The following is a 21,477-nucleotide window of genomic DNA, read 5'->3' as shown; positions in this document are numbered from 1 at the left end:
TTGCCTAGAGCTTTACAAACACAACAGCATTTTGGTTTAAATACCAAATATGCCACAGCTTCATGCCTCTTCAAGAAAGAAATGCTAGATTCAGAGCTGCTCAGGATCACTCCCATTTCAAACACATTTTTACTCTTCCACCAGCCATTCTGCCAGCACACTGTTGGCTTCAACACAGTTGCTCTGATAGCACTTACATGTTTCTAGCATTGCTCCAACAACAGCTAGCTAATTTTTGCCCTCTGTGGTGTCCATTGTTTAACTGGTTGGAGAGGAGGTCAAAGAGGTGAGATGACAGTTCTTCATGCTCTTGAGCCATCAGACCCATGCAACCTATCAAACCGCACACCTGCAGTGCAATATTTTGCTTGCTGATGCGATCTAAATTGGAGCTAATGCACTGCAGAGAGCATGCCCTCAGTCTCAAACAAGTTCACGCTTGTTATTGCATATTGTCCAATTTCCACACTGACTTCACTATCCCATCTACATAATATTCAAATGGGAACATTTCAAGACAAAGTAGGATGGGTTACAAGATGCCAAAATGTGCTGAATGCACTCAAAAGTTATTCAGCCTCTTGGCTACTTCCATACATGGTTTCTATTATGAAAGCCTGTTGTGCGGCTCTTCCCAAGGCATATGGTGGGAGATTCTCTTATCACGGGACCACAGAAATAGGATTAAGAAAGCACCTTCAACATTCTGCCTCACTCCCCAAAAGAAGACTAACTAGAATGAGACATCTACCTCAGAAGGCTGTCTAGCATGTACTTAAAGTCTTTTAAAATGGAGACTTCCCACCTTGCCAAGCAATCCACGCTCAGCTTTAAGGAGGTTTTTCCTAAAACCTACCTCTGCACTGCTGCAAGTTATTCAGTAACTGAGAATAGATGCTAGGGGCAGGAGGAAGGCAAGGATGGTTGTTCTGTATATATTTATATGCTTACAAGACTGCTGTAAGAACAAAGTGTCCAACAGTTTTGGATTTTTTTTAACTGAGCTACTATGGTCTGGCACCTCTTTAAAAAAATTAGCTCCACTTACAGATGTTACCTTAGTATTTGTTGCCATACCAAGTCACACTTCATAGGTGATGTCACTTGCCACCAGAGAAGGCATCATTTGTCACAGAGCAGCACGATGGAGCTATCTACCAATTCCAAGTCCCAAGTCTTGCACATTTCTTCAAGAATATCCATCAACCCCAGGAGACGCCACACAGGTTATGCATTGTTGGAGGGTTTGGGAGGAAACCCCTGCCTGAGCTCTGTAGCACAGCATCTGTGCCCAGAAGCCAGATCTCTGCCTTGGCACTCAGCCCAAGCAGCAGCTCTTACCAGCTTCTCCTGAGGCACAGATTTCCACAGAGCTCCCCCAGGGTTTGCTCAGGGGAGTTTCTCAGGCTAAGAACCTGATACACAAAGACATGTTTGAAGGGGTTGGAATGGATCTTTAAAGGTCATCTAGTCCAACTCCCTCCAGATGTGAATCCTACAGTAGTGACTTATGTCTAAATAGGTTCCAGTAAGTATTTCCTCTCTCCAGGTTAAATAATCATTGTAAAGTCACCAACCACACACAAACTCTTCACATCTCTTCTACCAAGCTTCCTTTACCCTTCTGAGAAGCATTTGCAACTCAGTTGAACCTTAGCCCTATGCCTCGTATCATCCACAACAATGAATCACTGAGCATCCTTAAAGTATGTACACTTAACAATAACCTGAAAGTCTTTTCTTGATATGGGGGCACAGTTTTATGGATAAATTTAATAGTAGGAAGGAAATTTTAGGGGTCTGGGTATTTCATGCTTGCACTCACTTTCTAATACTGTAAACAGATGTATGGGAAAGTAGTTTTTAAACATAGCCCCTTGCATTTGGCTAATTTTTTTACAGGAGCTGGAGCCAGAGTTGACCTTCTGACATGTTTTTTCTTGTGCCTACTCCCAAGATCCCTTGCAGATTTTTGCCAAGAGCAAAGGCAAAAGTTCAGACATACAGAAAGAATCAATGTACTTTTGATTTCAGTCAGCCCTGAAGTGTATTCTCAGATTTCTGTTGCACAGAAACATAAAGATTCTGGGGAAGCATCTACCCTGTAAGAGTCTAACCAGATTTTTTTTTTCTGGATCATTTGCCCACAATGAAAAGTTCCAGAGGATAAGCAGCAAGAGAGCGAGAGGGAGGTTAAAAATGCACTTCAAGATAATCACAACAATACATTTTTCTTTATCCTAAATAGACTGAGGCCCTGGGCCAAATTCCAAAGGGGAATCAAGCACAACCCACGTTTTTCCTGGTGCTTCCACCTATACAAGTTTCTTTAACTCCCACAGTATCCTGAACTCCCCTTGCATTACAACATGTCATCAACAATGTTCCCATTCTATCCAGGTGTATGCAATCCCCTGTGAATTTACACACATTGCAGACCATATCTTAAACAGTCAAAAGACAGAATTAGAAAAGTAAGCAACAAAGAGCAGAGACCAATGCATGAGCCCTGATCACCTCTGCTCCACACATTCATTTTCCATACAGTGATCTGCAAAATCTCCTTCACACACTGGACTGTAGCCACCATCCTTGCTTGCGTGGGCCACACATCTCTGCACACTTTCCTGACCAGGCACAAACAACAGATGGTTTTAGGAGAGATGCATGTTCTGCCCACACTCAAGTCGGGAAGAGCAAAACACTGGCTAGAAAACCATAGCTATTCTGTGCAGTAGTCAAGCCTACCCCCTCTGCACTCTAAACCAGCACAAACAGCAAAGGCTCCACACCTGTGAGTTTCTTAGAGCACTAAACAGTCATAACATTTGGATTAATGAGATTAATATCTTTATGCAACACTTCTAAAGGGAAATCCTGTGCCTCCCACCTTGTTTGGAACTTCCTTACCTCAAGAACAATTAGTCACATGAAGAAAAATAAAAACAAGGAAAAAATACCTTATACTCCAGCTGTCCTTTGGAAAGCTTGTAAATCATCACCTTAACTAAAATTCATTGAAACCATTAACCCCTTTTTCCCCAAAGCCAGCTCCTTCCCTGAACACCCCTATTGTTTGGAATGGTACAGAGACACAGTGGTAGAATCTATTTACACCTCTGTTTGAAGGCAAGTCTCTACTATTTGATTTCTAATTCAGATCCATCCATCACAATCAGGTACACAACACTGGTCCCTCAAACCACACGTTCCCAGCAGCCTGACCACTGTAGTGCTGTCAAATTCCCTCCCTCCACTCACAAAGGCACCTTATGCTAACTTTAGAGCAGTACTTTACGAGATCAATGATAATTGACTGATTAAGGATGCTTAATGCTGCCAGAATGTGAGCTGATTGTGTAATGGTGCTAATTAGTAACTGCCAGAGCTCATTCCAATTATTAACCTTTATGAATGTCATTTTTAAAGATAAGAGTTTGCAACATGGCCTACTGCAGCATTTGTAATCGGTTTTGTCACATAAAACGAGAGGGAACACAGTGACCACTGAAGCAAGATGAAGGTAGTACAAGAAAGAAGCTCTAGGAACAAAGGATTTTACCTTTCCTTCCTGCAAGTGATCCAAAGACTGTAACAATACAAATGTGGAACATCTGCCCTGAAGAATTCAAGAACCCACTTTTCCATGAGACTTGAGCTACTCTGCACTGGTACTGCCAAGCACGCCCCAAAAGCTTCCTAGCAGTGCAAGTACCAAATCAATTGCCTGATTTGCCAGGTGGGCATACCAAGGAAAAGCACTATTCCCATGTCTGCACAGTCATAGCTCTGATTCTTCTGATATGTTATGCAATAGAGGATATTTCACGATTAACCACAGTTACCAGGTGCCTGCACCCTGATTGGATCAGATATAGCTAAACAACTAAGCTAGACTACAGCCTGACTTCACCCTCACCTGTCCCCCAGACAAATCACATGCACTGTCACTATAAAAAAGGGGCACTTAAAGAGGAAATAGGGGCTTGTTATATATCTCCCACCACAGAAGAGATGGGATGAGCCAGATGTGCTCATCACCATTAAAACACCACAGGACAAGATATTAACTTCCCAGGTGGTGTGACTAACACCCCTCAGCCCCTGCAATGAGGTAATATCGGTGCAGACCACCTTCCAAGTCCTCAGAGAGGCACATGGTCCACCAGTCTCCCCTGCCACATACTCTTCCAGAAAAAAAAACAAAAAACAACAAACAACAACAACAACAACAAAACAAACAACCAAAACACAACACTTGTCTTTGTTTCCTGTGCCTTGTCCAAAAAGAAAACAAGCATTTGTGGGTACAAAGCTAAACATGCTGTGCTAACTCTGTATTCCTCATAGATGTCTCTTTTACCTTTATTGGTTACAGATAATAGAACCAATGGGATTTTAATCTTCCATGGAACATTTATTCTGTACTCTACTAGAGGCACACTGAATGATGTACCATGGTCCACTGCTTACTCTGTATCTTTAACTACTCTATGGCAATATAACATCATATCTGAAACCTTATGTTTTAACAGATGATCTTACTGCTTCGGTTTTCCTCAGTCACGCTTCCAGCTGCAAGTAACTCAAAGAAAGGACAAGCCCTACCACGCACTGGCTTTATAGAGACCTGTGTCTGGGGCACTTTAAGTTAACAGCTTGCCTGTGATCCCTGCAGTAATTATGCAAGATCCACAGGTGGATCATAGTCTGCAAAGTCCTCAGGGAATGCATACAACCCTTGGTGCTGGTGGAAGTTGTATGATTCTCCTGTTCCCACACCAGGTCCTGGAACCTATTCCCTGTCTGTGGACTTCTGCTCTGAACCCGCTGCTTGCTCTTCCCCCTCCAGGGCCAATAACCAAGAACCAGGCTTCCTTCCTAAAGCAAATCACTATTAGAATTTCTAACATTTCAGAGAAAATTATGAAAGAGGACAGACAGTAAGTGCATTTCTCTTTCCATGGGGCTGTGAGCTTCAGATGCCCACAAGACCTGAACCCATGTCCCAGTGATTGGTTGTTCTTCCTTTCTGTGTACCTCTCCACAGGTGGCCTTGGAACCTCCCAGGGCTTCTACAAACTGGTGATCACAGATGGTACTAGTTCCAGATTATTACTTGCCTGCCCCACTGCCCTGCCCAGCACAGTGTATGAACTTAGACCCCAAGGTGTGTGAGTCCATGCCAAGACTCTGGGCACATCTGAGCCGCATACATCCATTCAGCCCAGCTAACTCTGCTGTGAATCCCTGTGCTTCTGGCAGTAGTTACAGATAGATGGAGACAGCTGCATTTCAAATGCACCAGAACTTACTCAGGGAAGTTCATAGTGGGCCTCTCACCCCTGGGCAAAAGTACTACCTGACTTTGCAATAAGGTTTGGCAGTAACCTTAACCAGTATTAACAGCCCAGCCATTTTCCTGTAACCAGTATCCTATTATCATCTTCCTCACAGATCACCTGAGCTAAACTACAAGATCCATAAAAGAAAATGTAACAGTCCCGTTACAGATGCCATACAATATTCTTAGATTTATCATGGGGTAATATCCCTCAACTATTCCAATACAGCACCACATTTGCATCCCTGATCAGACTTGCAGGATGCTGAATGCCCAGCTCCTGCAGATAGCCTGTTGCTAGATTCAGGCATCTGGGCAGCAAGCTTCAGGGATAGCTGGATATGAGTGACTACTAATATTTACAAGGGCAATTCTCTGGAGTAACTGGCCATCAAAGACCCAGAAACAAGCCCTAATAATCTGGTTACAGAATGGCTTCACTAGTCTTTTTACAGTTTTCATTCCAAGGCAGAAATCCTACATGCAAAAATGCACTAGCTTCCCATGATCTAGTATTTTACAGGAGCTTTCATTTTCACTTGGTCAGGCATATACTGTAAAAGAATGGGCTGACAGATTTTACAGATGAAGAACACACAGTAAGTAAATAAATCAAAGGCTACCTTCCAGGGTAGGGGAATGTAGCCCTTTGTAAATATTATTTGGAGAAGTGACTGCTTGATACTGGGCTCTTATTAACTTCATTAGAAGCCTAATGAATGTACCACAGAGATAATGAAAGAGACAGACCAGACTAAAAGGAAGATTGAAGGATTTCTTGCACATTTTTTAACAATGTTTCTCCATCCTTCAGATTATTTATAGCCATTATAAAATGGCAGTGCATTTGAGGGAAAAAAACACAACATAATAAAACACCAATATAAACAGACACAACCCATGTTAAAGTACTAAATTCTACCAGCCACTGTACAAAGCATCAAAGATTTATATGACTTAGTCCCAAACCTAATTGGAAAGAAAAGAAAAGTCAAGGGAGAAGAGAAAGGGGAAGAGCAAGGAAAAGAACAGCTCACTCAAACAGAAACAAATCATGTAAGCTGATGTAAAGCCTAGGTTTAGTGTGGACAGGGGAACCGTATCCCACAGAAAGCCCTGAGGTGGCACCATTACAGAAACTGTTCAGTGCAAGTACCTGCTGGCTCCTGATCCAACCCTGACGGCCTGTAGCGTAAGTGGCAGTGCTTATCTCTTTCTGAGACACAGATAAAAGTGTTTGCATGTAATATAATCCCTAAAAAAAATTTTTTTTTGCTTCTAGGAACAAGTCTAGACTCCACTTAAACCCACGTGAACTTTACCTACCAAAACATGCTCCAACAAGGAGATCCACAGGTTAACTACAACATTGTCCTAAGAACCAAATTCTACTTGATACGAACCTTTGTCCAATGCTCCTTTATTCTTCACAGAATCAAAGAATGGTTGAGGTTGGAAAGGACCTCTGGAGCTCATCTGATCTAATCTCCTGCTCAAGCAGGGCCACCTAGAGCCAGTTGCCCAGGACTACTCCAGATTACTTTTGAATATGTCCAAGAATGGAGACTCCACAACCTCCCTGGACAATCTGTGCCAGTGCTCAGTCACTTACACAGTAAAAAAGGATTCCCAATATTCAGAGGGAACCTCCTGAGTTTCAGTTCATGACCATTTATTTTCTCCTGTCCTGTCACTGAGCACTACTGAAGAGCCTGGTATCATTTTTCTTTGCATCCACCCTTCAGGTATTTGCATACATTGATGAGATTTCACTCCCACCGCAAGCCTTTTATTCTCTAGGCTGAACAGTCCCAGCTATCTCAGCCTTTCCTCATATGAGAGATGCTCCACCAACTTGCTTTAGTAGAGACCCTATCCACGCCACATAATTTTGTAAGATTTTTACCAAATTCTTTTCTTGGCATCTCTTTTCAGGCTTTCCAAGTCCTACTAGATCAGATCTAGTATGAAAGTTCTTATGTAATTTATTATGAAAGTTCTATTTTGCAATTATCTATTTGCGTATTTATAAGTTAACTTAACATGTGGTTTTCATTAATATTGGCACATATCCACGTTGAATGCATCCACTACTAATTTGTGCCAACGAAACTCCACTGTAAAGAGCGATCAGAAAAAGACATTAGTAAGGCCAAGGCAAATTCATCTTTAAGTGTGGCTTCCTGTGAGAAGTTTTGCAGTCGGCATCCAAATCTAATTAGAATGTAAGATGAGATAACTCAACAAAAGGAGCAGCTCTCTAATGAGAGCAATGGAATTGCTGCTCCAAATGATAAAGAAGAGATGGAATAGCCAATTCCTGTTAACAGATGCAGCTCTGCTGATGCAGCAACAGTCACAACACCCACAGGATCTGCAACAGCAGGTTCTTGGCTACTAACTCCCTCCTGAATGCTGCCTTGCTACTTTTCTAAACAAGTAGGCAAAGCACTACAAACACGCTTTGCCTGCCATCCCTGACAAGATAACCTCACAGGGACTGTGATGCTTAAAAAAAAAAAAAAAAAAACTCCACCAAAGCCCCAGGACGAAATACCTGGGAACATGACCTGAGTCCAGAACTCTTTTCTGATGAGACAGGATGTCTCCCATCTTGAGAAGACCAACATTAAAGAAGTCCATTAACAAGCACAGGAATACTATGTTAAATATAGCTACAAAAAGCAGGGACAAGCACATTCTTACAGCTCTCTAGAACATCTTTTTTTTTTTTTTTTTACACAACAAATTTTATTAATACACACTGAGATCCTCATGATTGTGTCAACACCAGAAACATCTTTTTGTACTTAATTCCTTAAATTTCCCAATTCCATCATCTAGTTTTCTGGAATAGAAAGACTAGAGATCTGACCTGGTTTAAGTTTCCATTGTCAGGACGATGAAACCCAGTTGTATGCCTGAAAGGACTGGCTAAAAAATTAAATGTCACCAAAGATGCTCTAAGGTTTTGTTGTGGGGTTTGTTTTGTTGGCCTTTTTTTATACTACAAAATATACTTTTAGCCCAATAAAATGTCTTTACTAAGAAAATGTGACAGCATCCAAGATTGCCACCAGTTGGGCAGTGGATGGAGAACCTACCCGTGGTGCAGAAGACTCACATCCCTTGATTGAATAAGAGAGCCACTGTAGGTCAGATCAAAACTTTGTATGCCTGCTAATCTGCCACAGAACATTCTTGGAAAAGTATAAGGAAGAGATAAAAGACAGCATGATTCTGCTCATGGTCTCTCTCCCAGCTCTCTTGACTTCGAGATCTTCAAATCCCAAAACCACTAAAATGCTGTGGCATGTCCTGTCTCCAGGACATAGCAATCCCAGCTATTCCATTAACAAACCTAAAACATGAATAGCTCATTGCTGAAGAACAGATAAGAAGGAATGGATGATGTTTCTGCAACACTGATCCAAAAGCTGTAGACCTGTCTGTTCCTTGAATGTCATATCATAAAATAATGTAAGCCACAGGCTACTGCCACACTATCACGTTTAACAGCCACCACAGAAATATCCTCCATTAATTCACTGAATCCCCTTTTGAAATCCAGTTATGCTTTTATTATTTCTGCCTCACAACATCCTGTACCAATGAGTTATGCAATTTAATTACTTGTGGAATAAAAAAGCACTTCCTTTTATGCTTATTCAGAGCAAGGGCTTGAACTTGGATCTTCCACACATAAGATTAGTATCAGTCTCTCCCTGGAGAGATTCTCAGTCTCTCCTGTTGGAGCTCTTTTGCAGGGTATAAATAATTCAACAGTTATGAGGAAGAAAGGAAAAGAGAGATGGCTGGGACTCTTAAATGAAACATGGAAAATTAAAACAAAATACAGCTTAGTTGCCCTCTCTACATTTTATCTGGAATTCCACCTTTGTTCTAAGAACAAAGGTGGATATCTTGGCTCTGTGTCTCCAGCCAAACAAGATGTATCCAAAAATTCCCAGGCCTACCTATTAACAGGAATATCCCAATAACCCAGTTTTCTATGAGATCAAAACTGATGTACAACCACATGCCCTTTCTAGACTTACTTAATGAACACACTCCTCTCACAAACATATCTGCAGCATCCATCGTTAGCGACCAGTCCAGCCCTTCCACAGCCACGTTTGACAACTTCACCAAAGCAGCCCCCACTTTCAAGCTGCAAAAGATCTGTGAATGAAACACAGAGTCGGGATGTGTAGCACATGTTGAACAGTGAGTTACATGCACATGTAAACATGAACCTCTGTGCCGCCACCATGCAACACCCTCACCAAATCAAGATTCTCGGGCAGAATGTAGGCAAAGCCAAGGCTTACATCTGTCTTCAGAGAATCAACGATATGAATAAACCACTCTGAATATTGGTAAATTTTTTTAATTAACAGCCTAGCTAAAACACCATTACAATCTGCAGTTCTGTTTTTATTAATTCTCTCCGATTCAGCAGGAATTCCACCAAGGAATAGGGATGAGCAGATGCGGGGGGAAGCATATTAATAAATCATAAGTGTCATTAAAATTTGTAAACTAATATCTTCTGGGAAGTCTTGGCAATTAGTCTCAGCGCTTTCTCGGCAAACAAAAAATTAATAAATCCAAAAGGTCCCCTGTCTGATGATATCCCCACCCTCACAGAAAGGTCATTGATGGAGCAATTAAGAGACACAACAAATGGACCAGCCAGAAGGCTGGTTCATGAAAGACAAATGAGCTCTGTGAAACAACATGACTCAGGCATCTTAATAAGCACAGGTGGTACTTTGATCTACACACCACCTCAAGACACATACAAAGGCTTTTAGACTCATTTGCTAGGCTATTTTTCACATGATTTTGCATTGCTCCCTTTGGTCCCCACCATCCCTGAGGTAACATAAATGTGGTTGCTTGTTAAAGCAACAAACCGTCAGAAAGTAGAGGTGTGACCCTTATGATTCACTTGTGGAAAAATCCTGTGGGATATAATAGGTCTAGGTAAGCAACATGGAGAGAAATTAAACTTCTCTCCAGAAGTTAGTCATATACTTAAAGAATTAAAATAAAAAAATAAAGTATGAGGTCTTGTTTTTGTTACCATTATTGAGTTTACCTAACTCTAAAACATAGCCCTGAATTTAAGATAAGCCTGTTAATTTTCACTGGTTACTGAAACAAGTGTTTGAAACAGTTTTAACTCATGTTATCCATTTGTTGCAAAGAGAGCACCTGCTTCCATTTTGAACTGCAAAGACTATATGCTCCGGACACCACCTGGGACTGTCTGGAACAATCAAGGAAGGCTAAACCTATATAGTTCATTCTGGTCCACTCCTTGAATTTTCTTTCCTTTTTGTTTTGGGTTTTTTGTTGCTTTGGGGGGTGTGTGGGTGTGGGTGTGTGTGTTTAAAATTCTCATGGATCTTCACATTCAGCCACACACACAGCCCAAGCAAATCCAAACAATCCCTTATGTACATTTCCTGAAGTCCACAATAAAAGATTTGTTTAGGCCTTTAGAGAGCCACAACTGGAAGGATGATGAATCACCTCAAACCAGAAAAAACATTTTCAGTCAGGACATAATTAGTTCCTTCAAAAGGCTTCACTTACACAGTAGGATAAGGTGGTCAGTGGTTATCACCACCTGATAACCTGCAACTTTAACTTTGTCACAGGTACCCCCCAAACCAGCAAACACAAGGAAGGTAAGACACCCCTTTATCACTTTTAATATTATGAAAAGAGCATAGAAAAGCCACTGTACGTATAGCCTTTTGTGAACATTTAGCATCCTTACAGTGTGACTATGCAATGCACTTTACTCATCAGCGTGTCTCCTTGCTGACATTCAACAGCTATTTTCACCTGTAAAACTTTCTCTCTTGCTCTTGTTTATTAAGTGGGACCCACTTTCCAACGCCTGCTGCAACACATGTACAGCTGAACAAATACAGATGTCAGGAGCCTCTGCCAAACCTGGTGTGTCAACCTGAGCAAGAAAATAAGACCTGTTTCTCCAAAATAAGCAGGAATTTAGCCATGAGAGCAAAGAAAAAAATTTCATGTAGCTCTAGAATGCTCCATTTTCTATTTTTCACAGCTAGTGACTACCTAGGTCTTTGGGTCAAAGAACTTCTCTATTAAATGGCCATGATCTTCATCTGAGAGCAGCTAGCTCAGGAACAGCCCACATGCAGCTACTATGCCTTTCCCAAATAGTTCAAGTATGGCTCCATGTCAAGATGGCATCTGTGAGTGACAGCCAGGCTGCACTGCGCCAGGGTAAACTGAATCACCTGCTGTGGGGAAAAGACAAATCAGCAATACTAGAGGTTAAGAACTGGGATGCTGCTGAAGGCCCACACTAATCGCAAGTCAGGGTGCTGTGAGCCCTGAGGAACAACTCTCATAGCTCATACTGCAGTCACCTGCTGCAGTTCACCATTCGCTTAGTTCTTCAGCAAACATCATCTACACCTAGCAGCTCTCAGTCATGAAGATTCTGAGAGGTGGCTCCCATAGCCTGAAAAAAATAGCCACTATCAAACTAGGCTATTAATACACTCTACAAACAACAACAGTGGTGATGCCAAACTTTGGGGCAGTCTGGTTTTCAAATCCAAGAGAGGCCAGGGATATGTTTGCACACCCATCTAACTACTTCCCTCCATGCCCTGATGACTGATTGCAGATATAAGAAACCCTTCTCCTCATCATCAGTACAGGATTTCTGCACTTTATAACATTGCTAAAAAATGACAAATAAGAGCAATAATGGGAAGCATTACTAATTTGAAAACCAGCTCCACTGACTTTATGCCTGAATACAGACCCCAGAAAATAACATGTATCTAATATGCATGTCACCAGCATAAAAGTGAGAAAGTAAATATAATCAGATTTGTCAATACTGCAGGGAGATGTCAGCTGGTCATGGTGGCTGCCTGGAGACTGCATTTCAATACAACAAATTCCAGAAAAACTACAATGCCCCATTGCAAAACATGTGGAACCTGAGCAGTACTGAGCAAGAGGTTGTGGCACAAACCAGAAATTGCCATTCTCAGCACCACAGTGTAAATAATGCATTGCCACTGGGACAGAAACACTGTTAAGCAAGCTCTAACTGCGCCCTGACTTATTTCAGGTTTAGCTTGTTTCACAGAGGATGATATGGAAATCTGAGTCAGGTTTCTTCAATGTCCTACTCATTGTCTTTCTACTCACCCATTTTAGAGGCTGCTACAACTAAGTCCTAGTTCCCAAAGGGGAGACATGGCATTTCATACCACATTCACCATTTAGCACCTACAGAGCAGCCCTGTGTGAAGCCAGCTCCATGTGCAATTCATGAACCTAGGTCACAGAAATCGTGAACTGTGAAACTTTGCAGAGGCAACAAATGCTAGAGATACGCTGAAACATACTGATGGTCACTTTCCTGCAGTCTCTCTAGAGAAGAGGCAAGGACATAGGAGGAACAGCATAAAGCCCTTTGGTAATTCAAACAAAACTGAATGAAAGCAATGCAAGATATAAGGCAGCTTGCAACCAAGCTGAGTAGTTTTACTCCTCTCAGTTCCAAGCTAGGAGTTGCAGCTGTCTTTATTAAAAAGCTAAAAGTTTCTGTTGTTCTTTTAGCTCGACACAGAGGCTAAGACGACAGACCAACCTCTTCAAGTACAGTGGCCACAAGAGTCACAAAATGCTTGGGGATTTTTGACCGCTGCCATGGAAACATACTTTATTGGTTAATAAACAAGAAATCAAGAAGGCATATTTGTAAAAATTCCTTCATCAGCATTTTAGCCTCTTAAGCAAAAAGAGTCAATCATGGATTTGAGTATGGGTTAACGCATGGGCCAGCATTATGTACCATCAGATAATTTAACTGGGACCACAGCCAGAGGAGGGGAATTCCAAGGGACCCATCAAAGGTTGGGTAAAATAGTAGCAGGGACTTCAGAGCTGACACATGCAAGTGCTTGCACTTTCGAAGAAAATCTGAACTACTCCCCATTGCCTAATTAGCTGATGTGTTGTAGTCATGGCTATCACATTGATCATAAATATTGCCCTGCTAACTTGCACTTCTCCTGTCTGTTGGATTGCCCTGTTGTGTCTTTGTCTTCATCTGAGACTGAAAGCTCCCTTGGGATGGAGGCTATCTTTTTAGCTATGGCAATCCAAATAAATATAACTGTTCCTGGATACTAAAAAAGGCAACAGTGGAAAAATTCTTATTCCTGTTATCTTAACAGAAATAACAGCTCAACCCACGCTGGCTGAAACAGTTGAAAACATTTTAAATATTACAATAACACCTTTATTCACCCAGAATGTCACATTCACATAACCCTATCTCAATACTGTACAGCTTAAACAGGAGACCGGACTAGCAACAAGCAAGGAAAACGTCACAAAGCTCTTCCTTTGAATGCAAAACCTGTGAAATTTGAAAGTCACACACACAGAATAAGAAAAGGAGATTGACAGATTCCTCCTGTTTATTCACACTCACAACACAAGAAGGAAACCACTGGACAGCAACAAGATTAACTAATGAAAGGACTTACTGACCACCACATAACCTACAGAACTCCCCATATATCCAAACACAACATACACCTGAAACTAAAACTCACTTATTGCAACCACAGTTTCTATGGTCAGATCTGGAAGTGTTAGGAACACACACATTTGAAGAAATAAGCCATTGAATAGACTTTCCCTTCTCTCCTCCTCCTAACAAAATTTGCCTGAGATTTGCAACAGAAAAATAGGCCAAAAAAGCCCCTTCAAACCTTCAACTCTTGGTTATGAAGGGTGCCTTTTAGACAGCATATTTTGCATATCTAACCCTCTCATTCAGCCTGGCCCCTACTATTAACAGAGTGTTCATATTTCGTGACACATCACTTCTGTGTTCTTACAGTTCATCACGGCCAATTAAGTTTGATGCAGGGACCCTGGCCTACAGAGGGTCTGGGAATTAGAGGTCAAATCAAAACTATATAATTTTACAGATTAAGAGGGAAAAGAGTTTTCCTTTTGTTGATAGAGAAATGTTGGAGTGGGAATTCTGCAGAAATGATGTGTCCAACCCTAAATCCAATTTTCACTTCAGGCAGGCAGGATGTAGCTAGATTCTCAGCTACCCAGTTAGATACTTTGCTAGGCAATGAGAACTGGTGAAGGGTTTACATGCCTGAAAAGCTTAAATAATTTTTACAGTTATATTTGCTGACCTACAAAGACTCCACAGATTCTGATGTCTCACACCATCACAAGTACAACTGCAATAAAGTAGCTCCCTTTCACAGGAAAACGATCATCTCCACTCAATTCGGTGAGGAAAAAAAAAAAAATTCTAAACCAAAACTGACAGGTATCTCTTGTGACCAAAAAGAGACGTCATTCACAAGGGACAGGGTGTGGCTGGGTGGATGTTTTCTTTGAAACTGGCTCCTTCAAGGCTGGCTGCTTCAGTAGCAATCCACGCCTTTTCTGTGATTTTTTTGGGTCTCAGAAGCATGAATTTGCTTATTAGAGCAATGTCTGTGTTCCTGCATTCAAAGGATGACTAGCATTTCCTCTGTCTAAATTCATATCAGCCTTATGTAGGAACAGCTTCCAACATAACTTTTAATTCTCCTTTCTCCCTCTCTTGTTCTCGCTCCCTTTTTTAATTACATTCAGGATGTTTTCTTATTGATTTACTTGTCTTTGTATTTAGATGCAGGGATTAGAAATTTCTCTTATATGGCAACTCAGTTTTCCATTAAAAGAAGCCTCTCATGCTATAACCCAGGGGGAACTGAGAAAAAGCTTTTGATGCATGAAGCAGGCAGAGGCAAGATAATATTTGGAGATTGCATTGCACTCTGCTCTATCTTAGCATCCTTTGAAGCCCTGCCATGTGATTCATTGCTCTCTGCCACAAAAGCCACTCCTCTCTTGTGGAAGCAACTGTGTTTGCCAAATGTACATAATAGATATCATGCAGCACCACTGCTCAGATGGGCAGGACTCCTGGTTAGCAGAAAGGTTGTGTCATATTCCCAGAAAACGGGAAGAGGGGGGGGGGGGAAAAAAACCACAACAATCCAAAACATCAATCTCCTAGAAATGTCCAGACCTCCTTCTGATAATTGATAGTTGCGTTCAGTTTGTGACCTGTCAGTTTTGGGGGCTCAAAGATGGCTTTGAAGGAGTCTACAAAAAGTAACTAGGGAAAGCAAACCTATTGCCAGAAAGCTTAAATTCACTCTGCAAAGAGACAGATCCTCCTTTTGAAATTTTCAGGGTCTCAAAAATTAAAAGAAAATATTGAAAAGTACCACTTTAAATAATGCAAAGATTCAGAGGCCTTAATGTGCAAATAGAACAGAAAATCCTAAGAAAATTAGTCTTTCTTTTGGCTTATTGCTTCCACTTAGTATCTATTTGCATTTCTACAATGTCCTTTCCAAAGAAACTCATAGCCTGTCTGTAAGATTCCACACTGCCCACTGAAATACAACATGGCTTAATCCTGAATTTTCCAGGCAGGAAACTAAGGTTTAGAGTCAGGAACTCTACCTACTAGCTCTTACCCTGAGCTTGCCTCCCAAACCTTGGATGAGAACCCAGGAAATTCTGACTTCTCACCATCTCTAAGCCCCAACACTGGCCTCTATTTCCCTAGAGAAAAGATGCAGACATGTCCCAGACACACCGAAACACACAAATCAGTGTGTTTCCCCAGCTGACCAAGTACTGGATGCCTTCCTCAGCCGTACTGGACAAACCGCATTTCTGTCACCCTGGAAAACCTCTGAAAGGGATGTTGCTAGTACCTTTCTACTGAGCTCAGGTAACACTGTGAGTTCAGTATCAGGACACGATTTGCCCACTTGTTACATTAATTATGCAGAGCAGATTGCTTGGCAATTACGTTTAAAGTACAATCACAGTCTCATTTGTACTTGTTAGGCAAAGAGGGAAAAGTTTTTTAAGGCTTTAATACCTTGAAAAGTACCAGGATAAGTGGAAATGACTGTGTTCTCTCTTATTAGCTGCATAGTTATTTATACTTTTGCAGATTACCATGGTACAGCGCAATTAGGCTTTGGAAGTACTGTTCAAATTGAGAAATTTCAAGAGCTCTACTGAACAATTAACCCTTAAATACATTAATGGGACTAAACCTGCAGCACATGCCCAAAGTCTGATCCAAACCGTGGCTTTTAAATTAGCTGGGAAATACAAGAAATCATCTGCCAAGAAGCTGCTCACACCCAGAGCAATGGCAACAACGCATCGACAGTTCCACCAACTACACTTTGAGCAGGTAGCTGTAACACACCAGTTAAATCTGACACAAGGCACTCGGTCTCCCCCAATCCCTGGCTGCCTTTTTTTGTCCTTAGGGTAAAAAACACCTAACAATTCTGTTAGAGGCATACACTTTCCACACCACAGGCAGGACGCTAGGCGGAAGAGCAATCCCCAACAGAGAGAAACTATTGGTGATTTCAGGTGTCGGAGAACTCACCTGTTTATAGAGGTGAGTTTGGGTTTTTGGAGGGGAGGGAGATTTTTATTGCTTTATTTAAATGCACAAACACTGACAAAGACACACTCAGTCCAGCAGCATGCTTCCCTAGGCCAGGACACTCCACCTCCCATGTCAGACTAGAAGCATGTCAGGTACATGACACCATCCAGATCGATCCACAGAGGACAAGACACCAGTACCTCACTGACATGTCTAGTCCTTCAGCGGCTACTGTCCTTACAGCCCAAGGCAACACAGATTCACTGCCAAGATGACTATCTCAGATCACAGGGCTGAAGAATGTGGCTAAGATCAGATAAGATTATATCACACACCTTGTTGTATACCATCTTGGACATTGTTCTAGCAAGCATGTACCATCTACAGAGACCATCTCATTGCCAGCTTCATAGCAGAGACATTGAGGAATAAAGAGGCTTGTCTAAGGATACGCAAAGGCAAGAACGAAAGCAAGCCCCTCTGTGTGCCAGGGAACTGTCCTTACATCAAGAAACCCTCGTTTGCAGATCCCACTTCATTAAAGCAATGTGTTCTTAATCATGTGTCCCTTTTCCAAAAAGCAACTCCAGTTATCTCAGATTCCCTCCTACCTCCTCCCCTGATCAACTCAGATACCCCTCTTGCTCAGCCTCCAGTTCTATAATAGACAGAGTACAACCCCTCTATGACAGTTACTGTGATTTCTACAATCCACTTACCTCCACAGTGAGCTCTCTGTAACGCTCCCCAAGTTGAAGTCATAGAGCTTTGTCAGAATGAGAATCACCTAGGGAGGGGAAAGGGAGGGAGGAAGAGAAAAGGAAAAGAAAGAAAAAAAAATTTTCCTTTAGACTGTGTAACAATACACAAGGCATCTGAAATCACCCAAAGGAGAGCTTAGCATTTATCCATTAAAATTGCAGTATTATAGGCTCAAGTTAGTTGGGGTTTTTTTAAAAAAATCATTATAGTAATTCATCATGTAACCGGTAACGTTTATTTTAGTCTCAACATGTTTTGCATTTGAAAGAAAACATGCCAACAGGAATTAATCAAATGTTGTGAGCTGACCTCTCTATAACTGTGATTATTCAAGGTCAGGGATGGAATCGGATGCACCCTTGTTAACCCAACAGCCCAATTAGAAATTACAGTCAACTGTTGCTGTTTCTCAAGGTGCTACCACAAACTGGTGAGTCTCCATGGAAAGGATGGGCAAGTTTGTTTATGAAGATCTCTATCCAGCAAAACAGCCCATTTTGCCCAGAATGAGCTTTGTTGTTCTCTACCTGCTGTCACTGACTCGGGGAGCATGGGCATTTCCACACACTACCACCTTTCTGCAGTTGTAAAATAGAGGGACACAGAACATGGCATTCAACTTGGACACTAAACAAGACAACTTCAGCTGTATCTTCAGTGCTGAAAGAGTCAGAGTCTTCAGGACCCACTAACTTTCTGACAAGCCATGAACACCTCTGAGTCATGTCCTTGCAAAACTGAGGTAGGACAGAACAGTTAAGCAGTACATGGGGGACCACAGGGGAATATAACTTTCCTCTGATATCCTTGGTGCTCTGACTGCAAATTTCAAAGGTAAATGTAATCTCCTAGTTACCAGCTACATCGCCCAATGACCCTTTTTCCCAGAAAGGCAGCTATGTAAGCATAAACTGTGAGCGTCAGTGCAAGCTCCCAGGCTCAGATGGGATGGGAGCTTCTGCAGAAAGAATATAGAGGTTCCTCAGTGAACGTTGAGAGCATTTGAACATCTGCTCCTTGCTTTTTTAATGTCACACAGTTCAGTCCCTCAGATCCTATGGGACCAGCCTCAGGAAGAGCTCTGGGGCATCTTTTAATTTCTGGTTTGCATCCTTTTAACACTTCAGCATTGTTGCCTCCTTGCAGGATACAGACTAGTTTCCCTTGCATCTGCTTGGGCTGTGAAAGCATCTAGGGAAATTTTTACTAAGTACTTGGGGGGGTTTTGTTGGTTTTGTACTTCACATTTTTGCTAAAAGATGGGTCCAAATGACAGATGTGACCCAAAGGGTTGAGTTTTAATCAATGTTTTCCTATGCAACAAGCATCTTTTCTATAACAAAAGCCATATCTGTCTGCCTCTTCCTCCTCCAACAGCAGTCTCACCACACCTTTCATTTAGGTTTCCCAGCTGAAAAGGCTGCTGGCTGAGGCATTTAAAGCTTTGAAGAAAAATGCCAAAGGATTAATCAATATCACAATGGCTGTAGCAGTCAGTTACTGTCAGCATAATACTGGGAAGAGACCTGTTCAAATAGTAAGGGACCTTGGTACGTGACTATGCAGTCAGTGCCCGATTTAATGGCTTTAGAATAGATGCTCTGAGCATTCCTCTCTCCACTGGATTCACTTTCCCCGTCCTTGATTGCATTTTGTCCCTTTATTTCCCCACGCAGAGACCTTTAGGAGGAAGATAAAAGCCAAGCTGCTTCCAGCAGGGTGTGAAAAGAAACCTGCCAGGCAGATTTGAGTCAGCATATGTAAGCCCATGTCAACCTAAACCAATGCTGTGCAGTGGGGAAACGAGGACCATATCCTTTTTATCACAACTTAAACACTGCACACACCTTCCCATATAAAGGGGGAAGCAAGTTGCAGCAACCAAGGTTTGTATGCCTCCTCTCCTTACACCAGCTGAAGGAAGCAGCGCAGCCTGCTCCCAGATAAAACTTGACGAGTGTGACATTTTTAGCACATTTCTTATATTCCCACAGGGACTTGTACAGGACCCCTCTCCAGAGTTTCTAGGAAGCCTTGTACCACAGCACAAGCCCTGCCCTGACAGATATTACAGCCTTCTTATTGCTCACAACTCTGGTGAGGTTTCACAAAGTTAGTTTTCCAGTTTCAGAGCCTAATCCCATTGAAGACAGCAGGATGACTTCTGTTGAGTTCAGCGGATCCTGGATCCAGCTCTAAACATATTAAGTAAAATCTCTGTATCCTGGTCAAATTTAAACAGAATAATTGCAATTACAACTAAAGGCAACATCCATACTCTCCCAGCTCTTCGTGTCCCTCTCTGCAGATCTCCTATGCCCTGCATTTTCTAAGATGTCACTTATCTATTATAAACCCTGCAAACCACCGGATAACACCAGCTTTATAGAAGTGGGTTGAATCCTACTCAGCTCCTGGTTATAAATCCAAAGTAAAAGCACATTGTTTAGTACAGCTTTTCTGGATTTTCCCCCAGGATGACTAACAAAAATCCAGCTCTGCCTGTTGTTAATGCATGGAAAGCAACAGCATGAGCATTGGGATGCAGTTAAACCTCACAAAGGGTCCCAGGAAATAACAGGAGTTGCCTGAGGCAGTGGTAATACACAGTACAGTCACCTACAGCAACCTGTCCAGAAAATCACTCGCCACATGCCCAGGACAGACAACACTCTTGCACCACGACCCCACGTGGCCTCCACCCTGTTCCCCCTTGCTTTTGAGACAAGACACTTCAGATTCAATAAAGGCAACTCGTGGAGTGGTTTGGGAGTTTGAAAACCAGAGAGGATTGGAGAGTCTGAACACAAAACCTCGCCAAGAAAAGCCGTGAAAGCACATTCCCCCACAACGCTGCCTCGCGAGACTGCGGAGCAAATGTAACTACTAAGGAAGTGTCACATGCGGTTAAGACAAATCAAAGCCTGAAAGGCACAGCTGGCTCCCGAGTTCTTTTCATGGGGTGCTTTTGACAACAGCATTGCAGAGGAAACTTCAAAGCGTTTCAAGAGGCTATTCTGAGGCCTCCACATCATGTTGCCGCAACCATGCTAAGAAGAAACTAGAAGCAAGGATATCAGCGGCAGACGTGGACAAGTACCAGATTTTCTAAGACATTCTGTTATTTGAACGCTTTAGTTGAAAGAGAATGGAAAAAACACTGGACGTATTTTCCAAAACTGAATTCTGACAAAAGAAAGAAAACGATAAAGAAAAAACCCTTATTGATTCAAGCTGAGACATTTGATTCCGATTTCTACTTTGTAGTTGAAGAAGCTTAGCTTGTTTTTGTCAATGCAAATGAATAACCGTGGCTTTTCTGTGCCAGAGTAATTTTGCATTAAAATCTTGGTGGTTTTAATTTTTAAAAGCTGAATTAGATCAAAAATTGGAGATTTCATACTTAATGTACTATTTCAAAAAAACATTTTCTTCCCCAAACCAAGGGAAATCTAGGATTGCCATCCCATAGAAAATTTCTACTCTTCAACTTAATTTACGATGAAAATAATTCACTCTAAGAAATAAAACCAAAAAGTTCCGAGTTATACTGATTCAGAAACAGCAAAAACTTACACTAAGGCATTCTTTACAAAATAAGAAAACACTCTTATAGTGCCAAATTAAACTGTTTCTGTTCATCAAACCAATCTCCCCAAAATTAATTTCAAGTCAGCTCAATGCTGAACTGTGTTATTCTCCAGGGTCATACTGCTCACTCCAGGGAATACAGCTCAGGTGTGAAATTTCCCCATCCCCTGTGGGCACCAATGTGCTTCCCAGGACACTCCAGGAGCAGGTGCCCCTCGGGGCACCAAGAGGCTCAGCTGTTTGAAAA

At 41.8% G+C, this 21,477-nt stretch overlaps 1 protein-coding gene across 1 annotated transcript in view; it reads right to left on the bottom strand.

Moving 5' to 3' along the window:
* SORCS3 (sortilin related VPS10 domain containing receptor 3) overlaps nt 1–18,347 on the bottom strand; it is a 209,817-nt gene extending 191,470 nt beyond the window's left edge. Inside the window, exons 1-2 of the mRNA XM_026851516.1 lie at nt 18,333–18,347; nt 17,597–17,664 (exon numbers count right to left, since the gene is read on the bottom strand). Coding sequence (XP_026707317.1) covers nt 17,597–17,664; nt 18,333–18,347 — 83 coding nt within the window. The remainder of the gene's footprint in view (nt 1–17,596; nt 17,665–18,332) is intronic.
* Between the last annotated feature and the right edge of the window lie 3,130 nt (nt 18,348–21,477).

This window comes from Athene cunicularia (genome assembly GCF_003259725.1).
Source record: "Athene cunicularia isolate RWA chromosome 6 unlocalized genomic scaffold, athCun1 chr6_part1, whole genome shotgun sequence".
Taxonomy (NCBI): domain Eukaryota; kingdom Metazoa; phylum Chordata; class Aves; order Strigiformes; family Strigidae; genus Athene; species Athene cunicularia.
The sequence above is the reverse complement of the archived record's forward strand: the minus strand, read 5'-3'. Positions and strand labels throughout refer to the sequence as shown.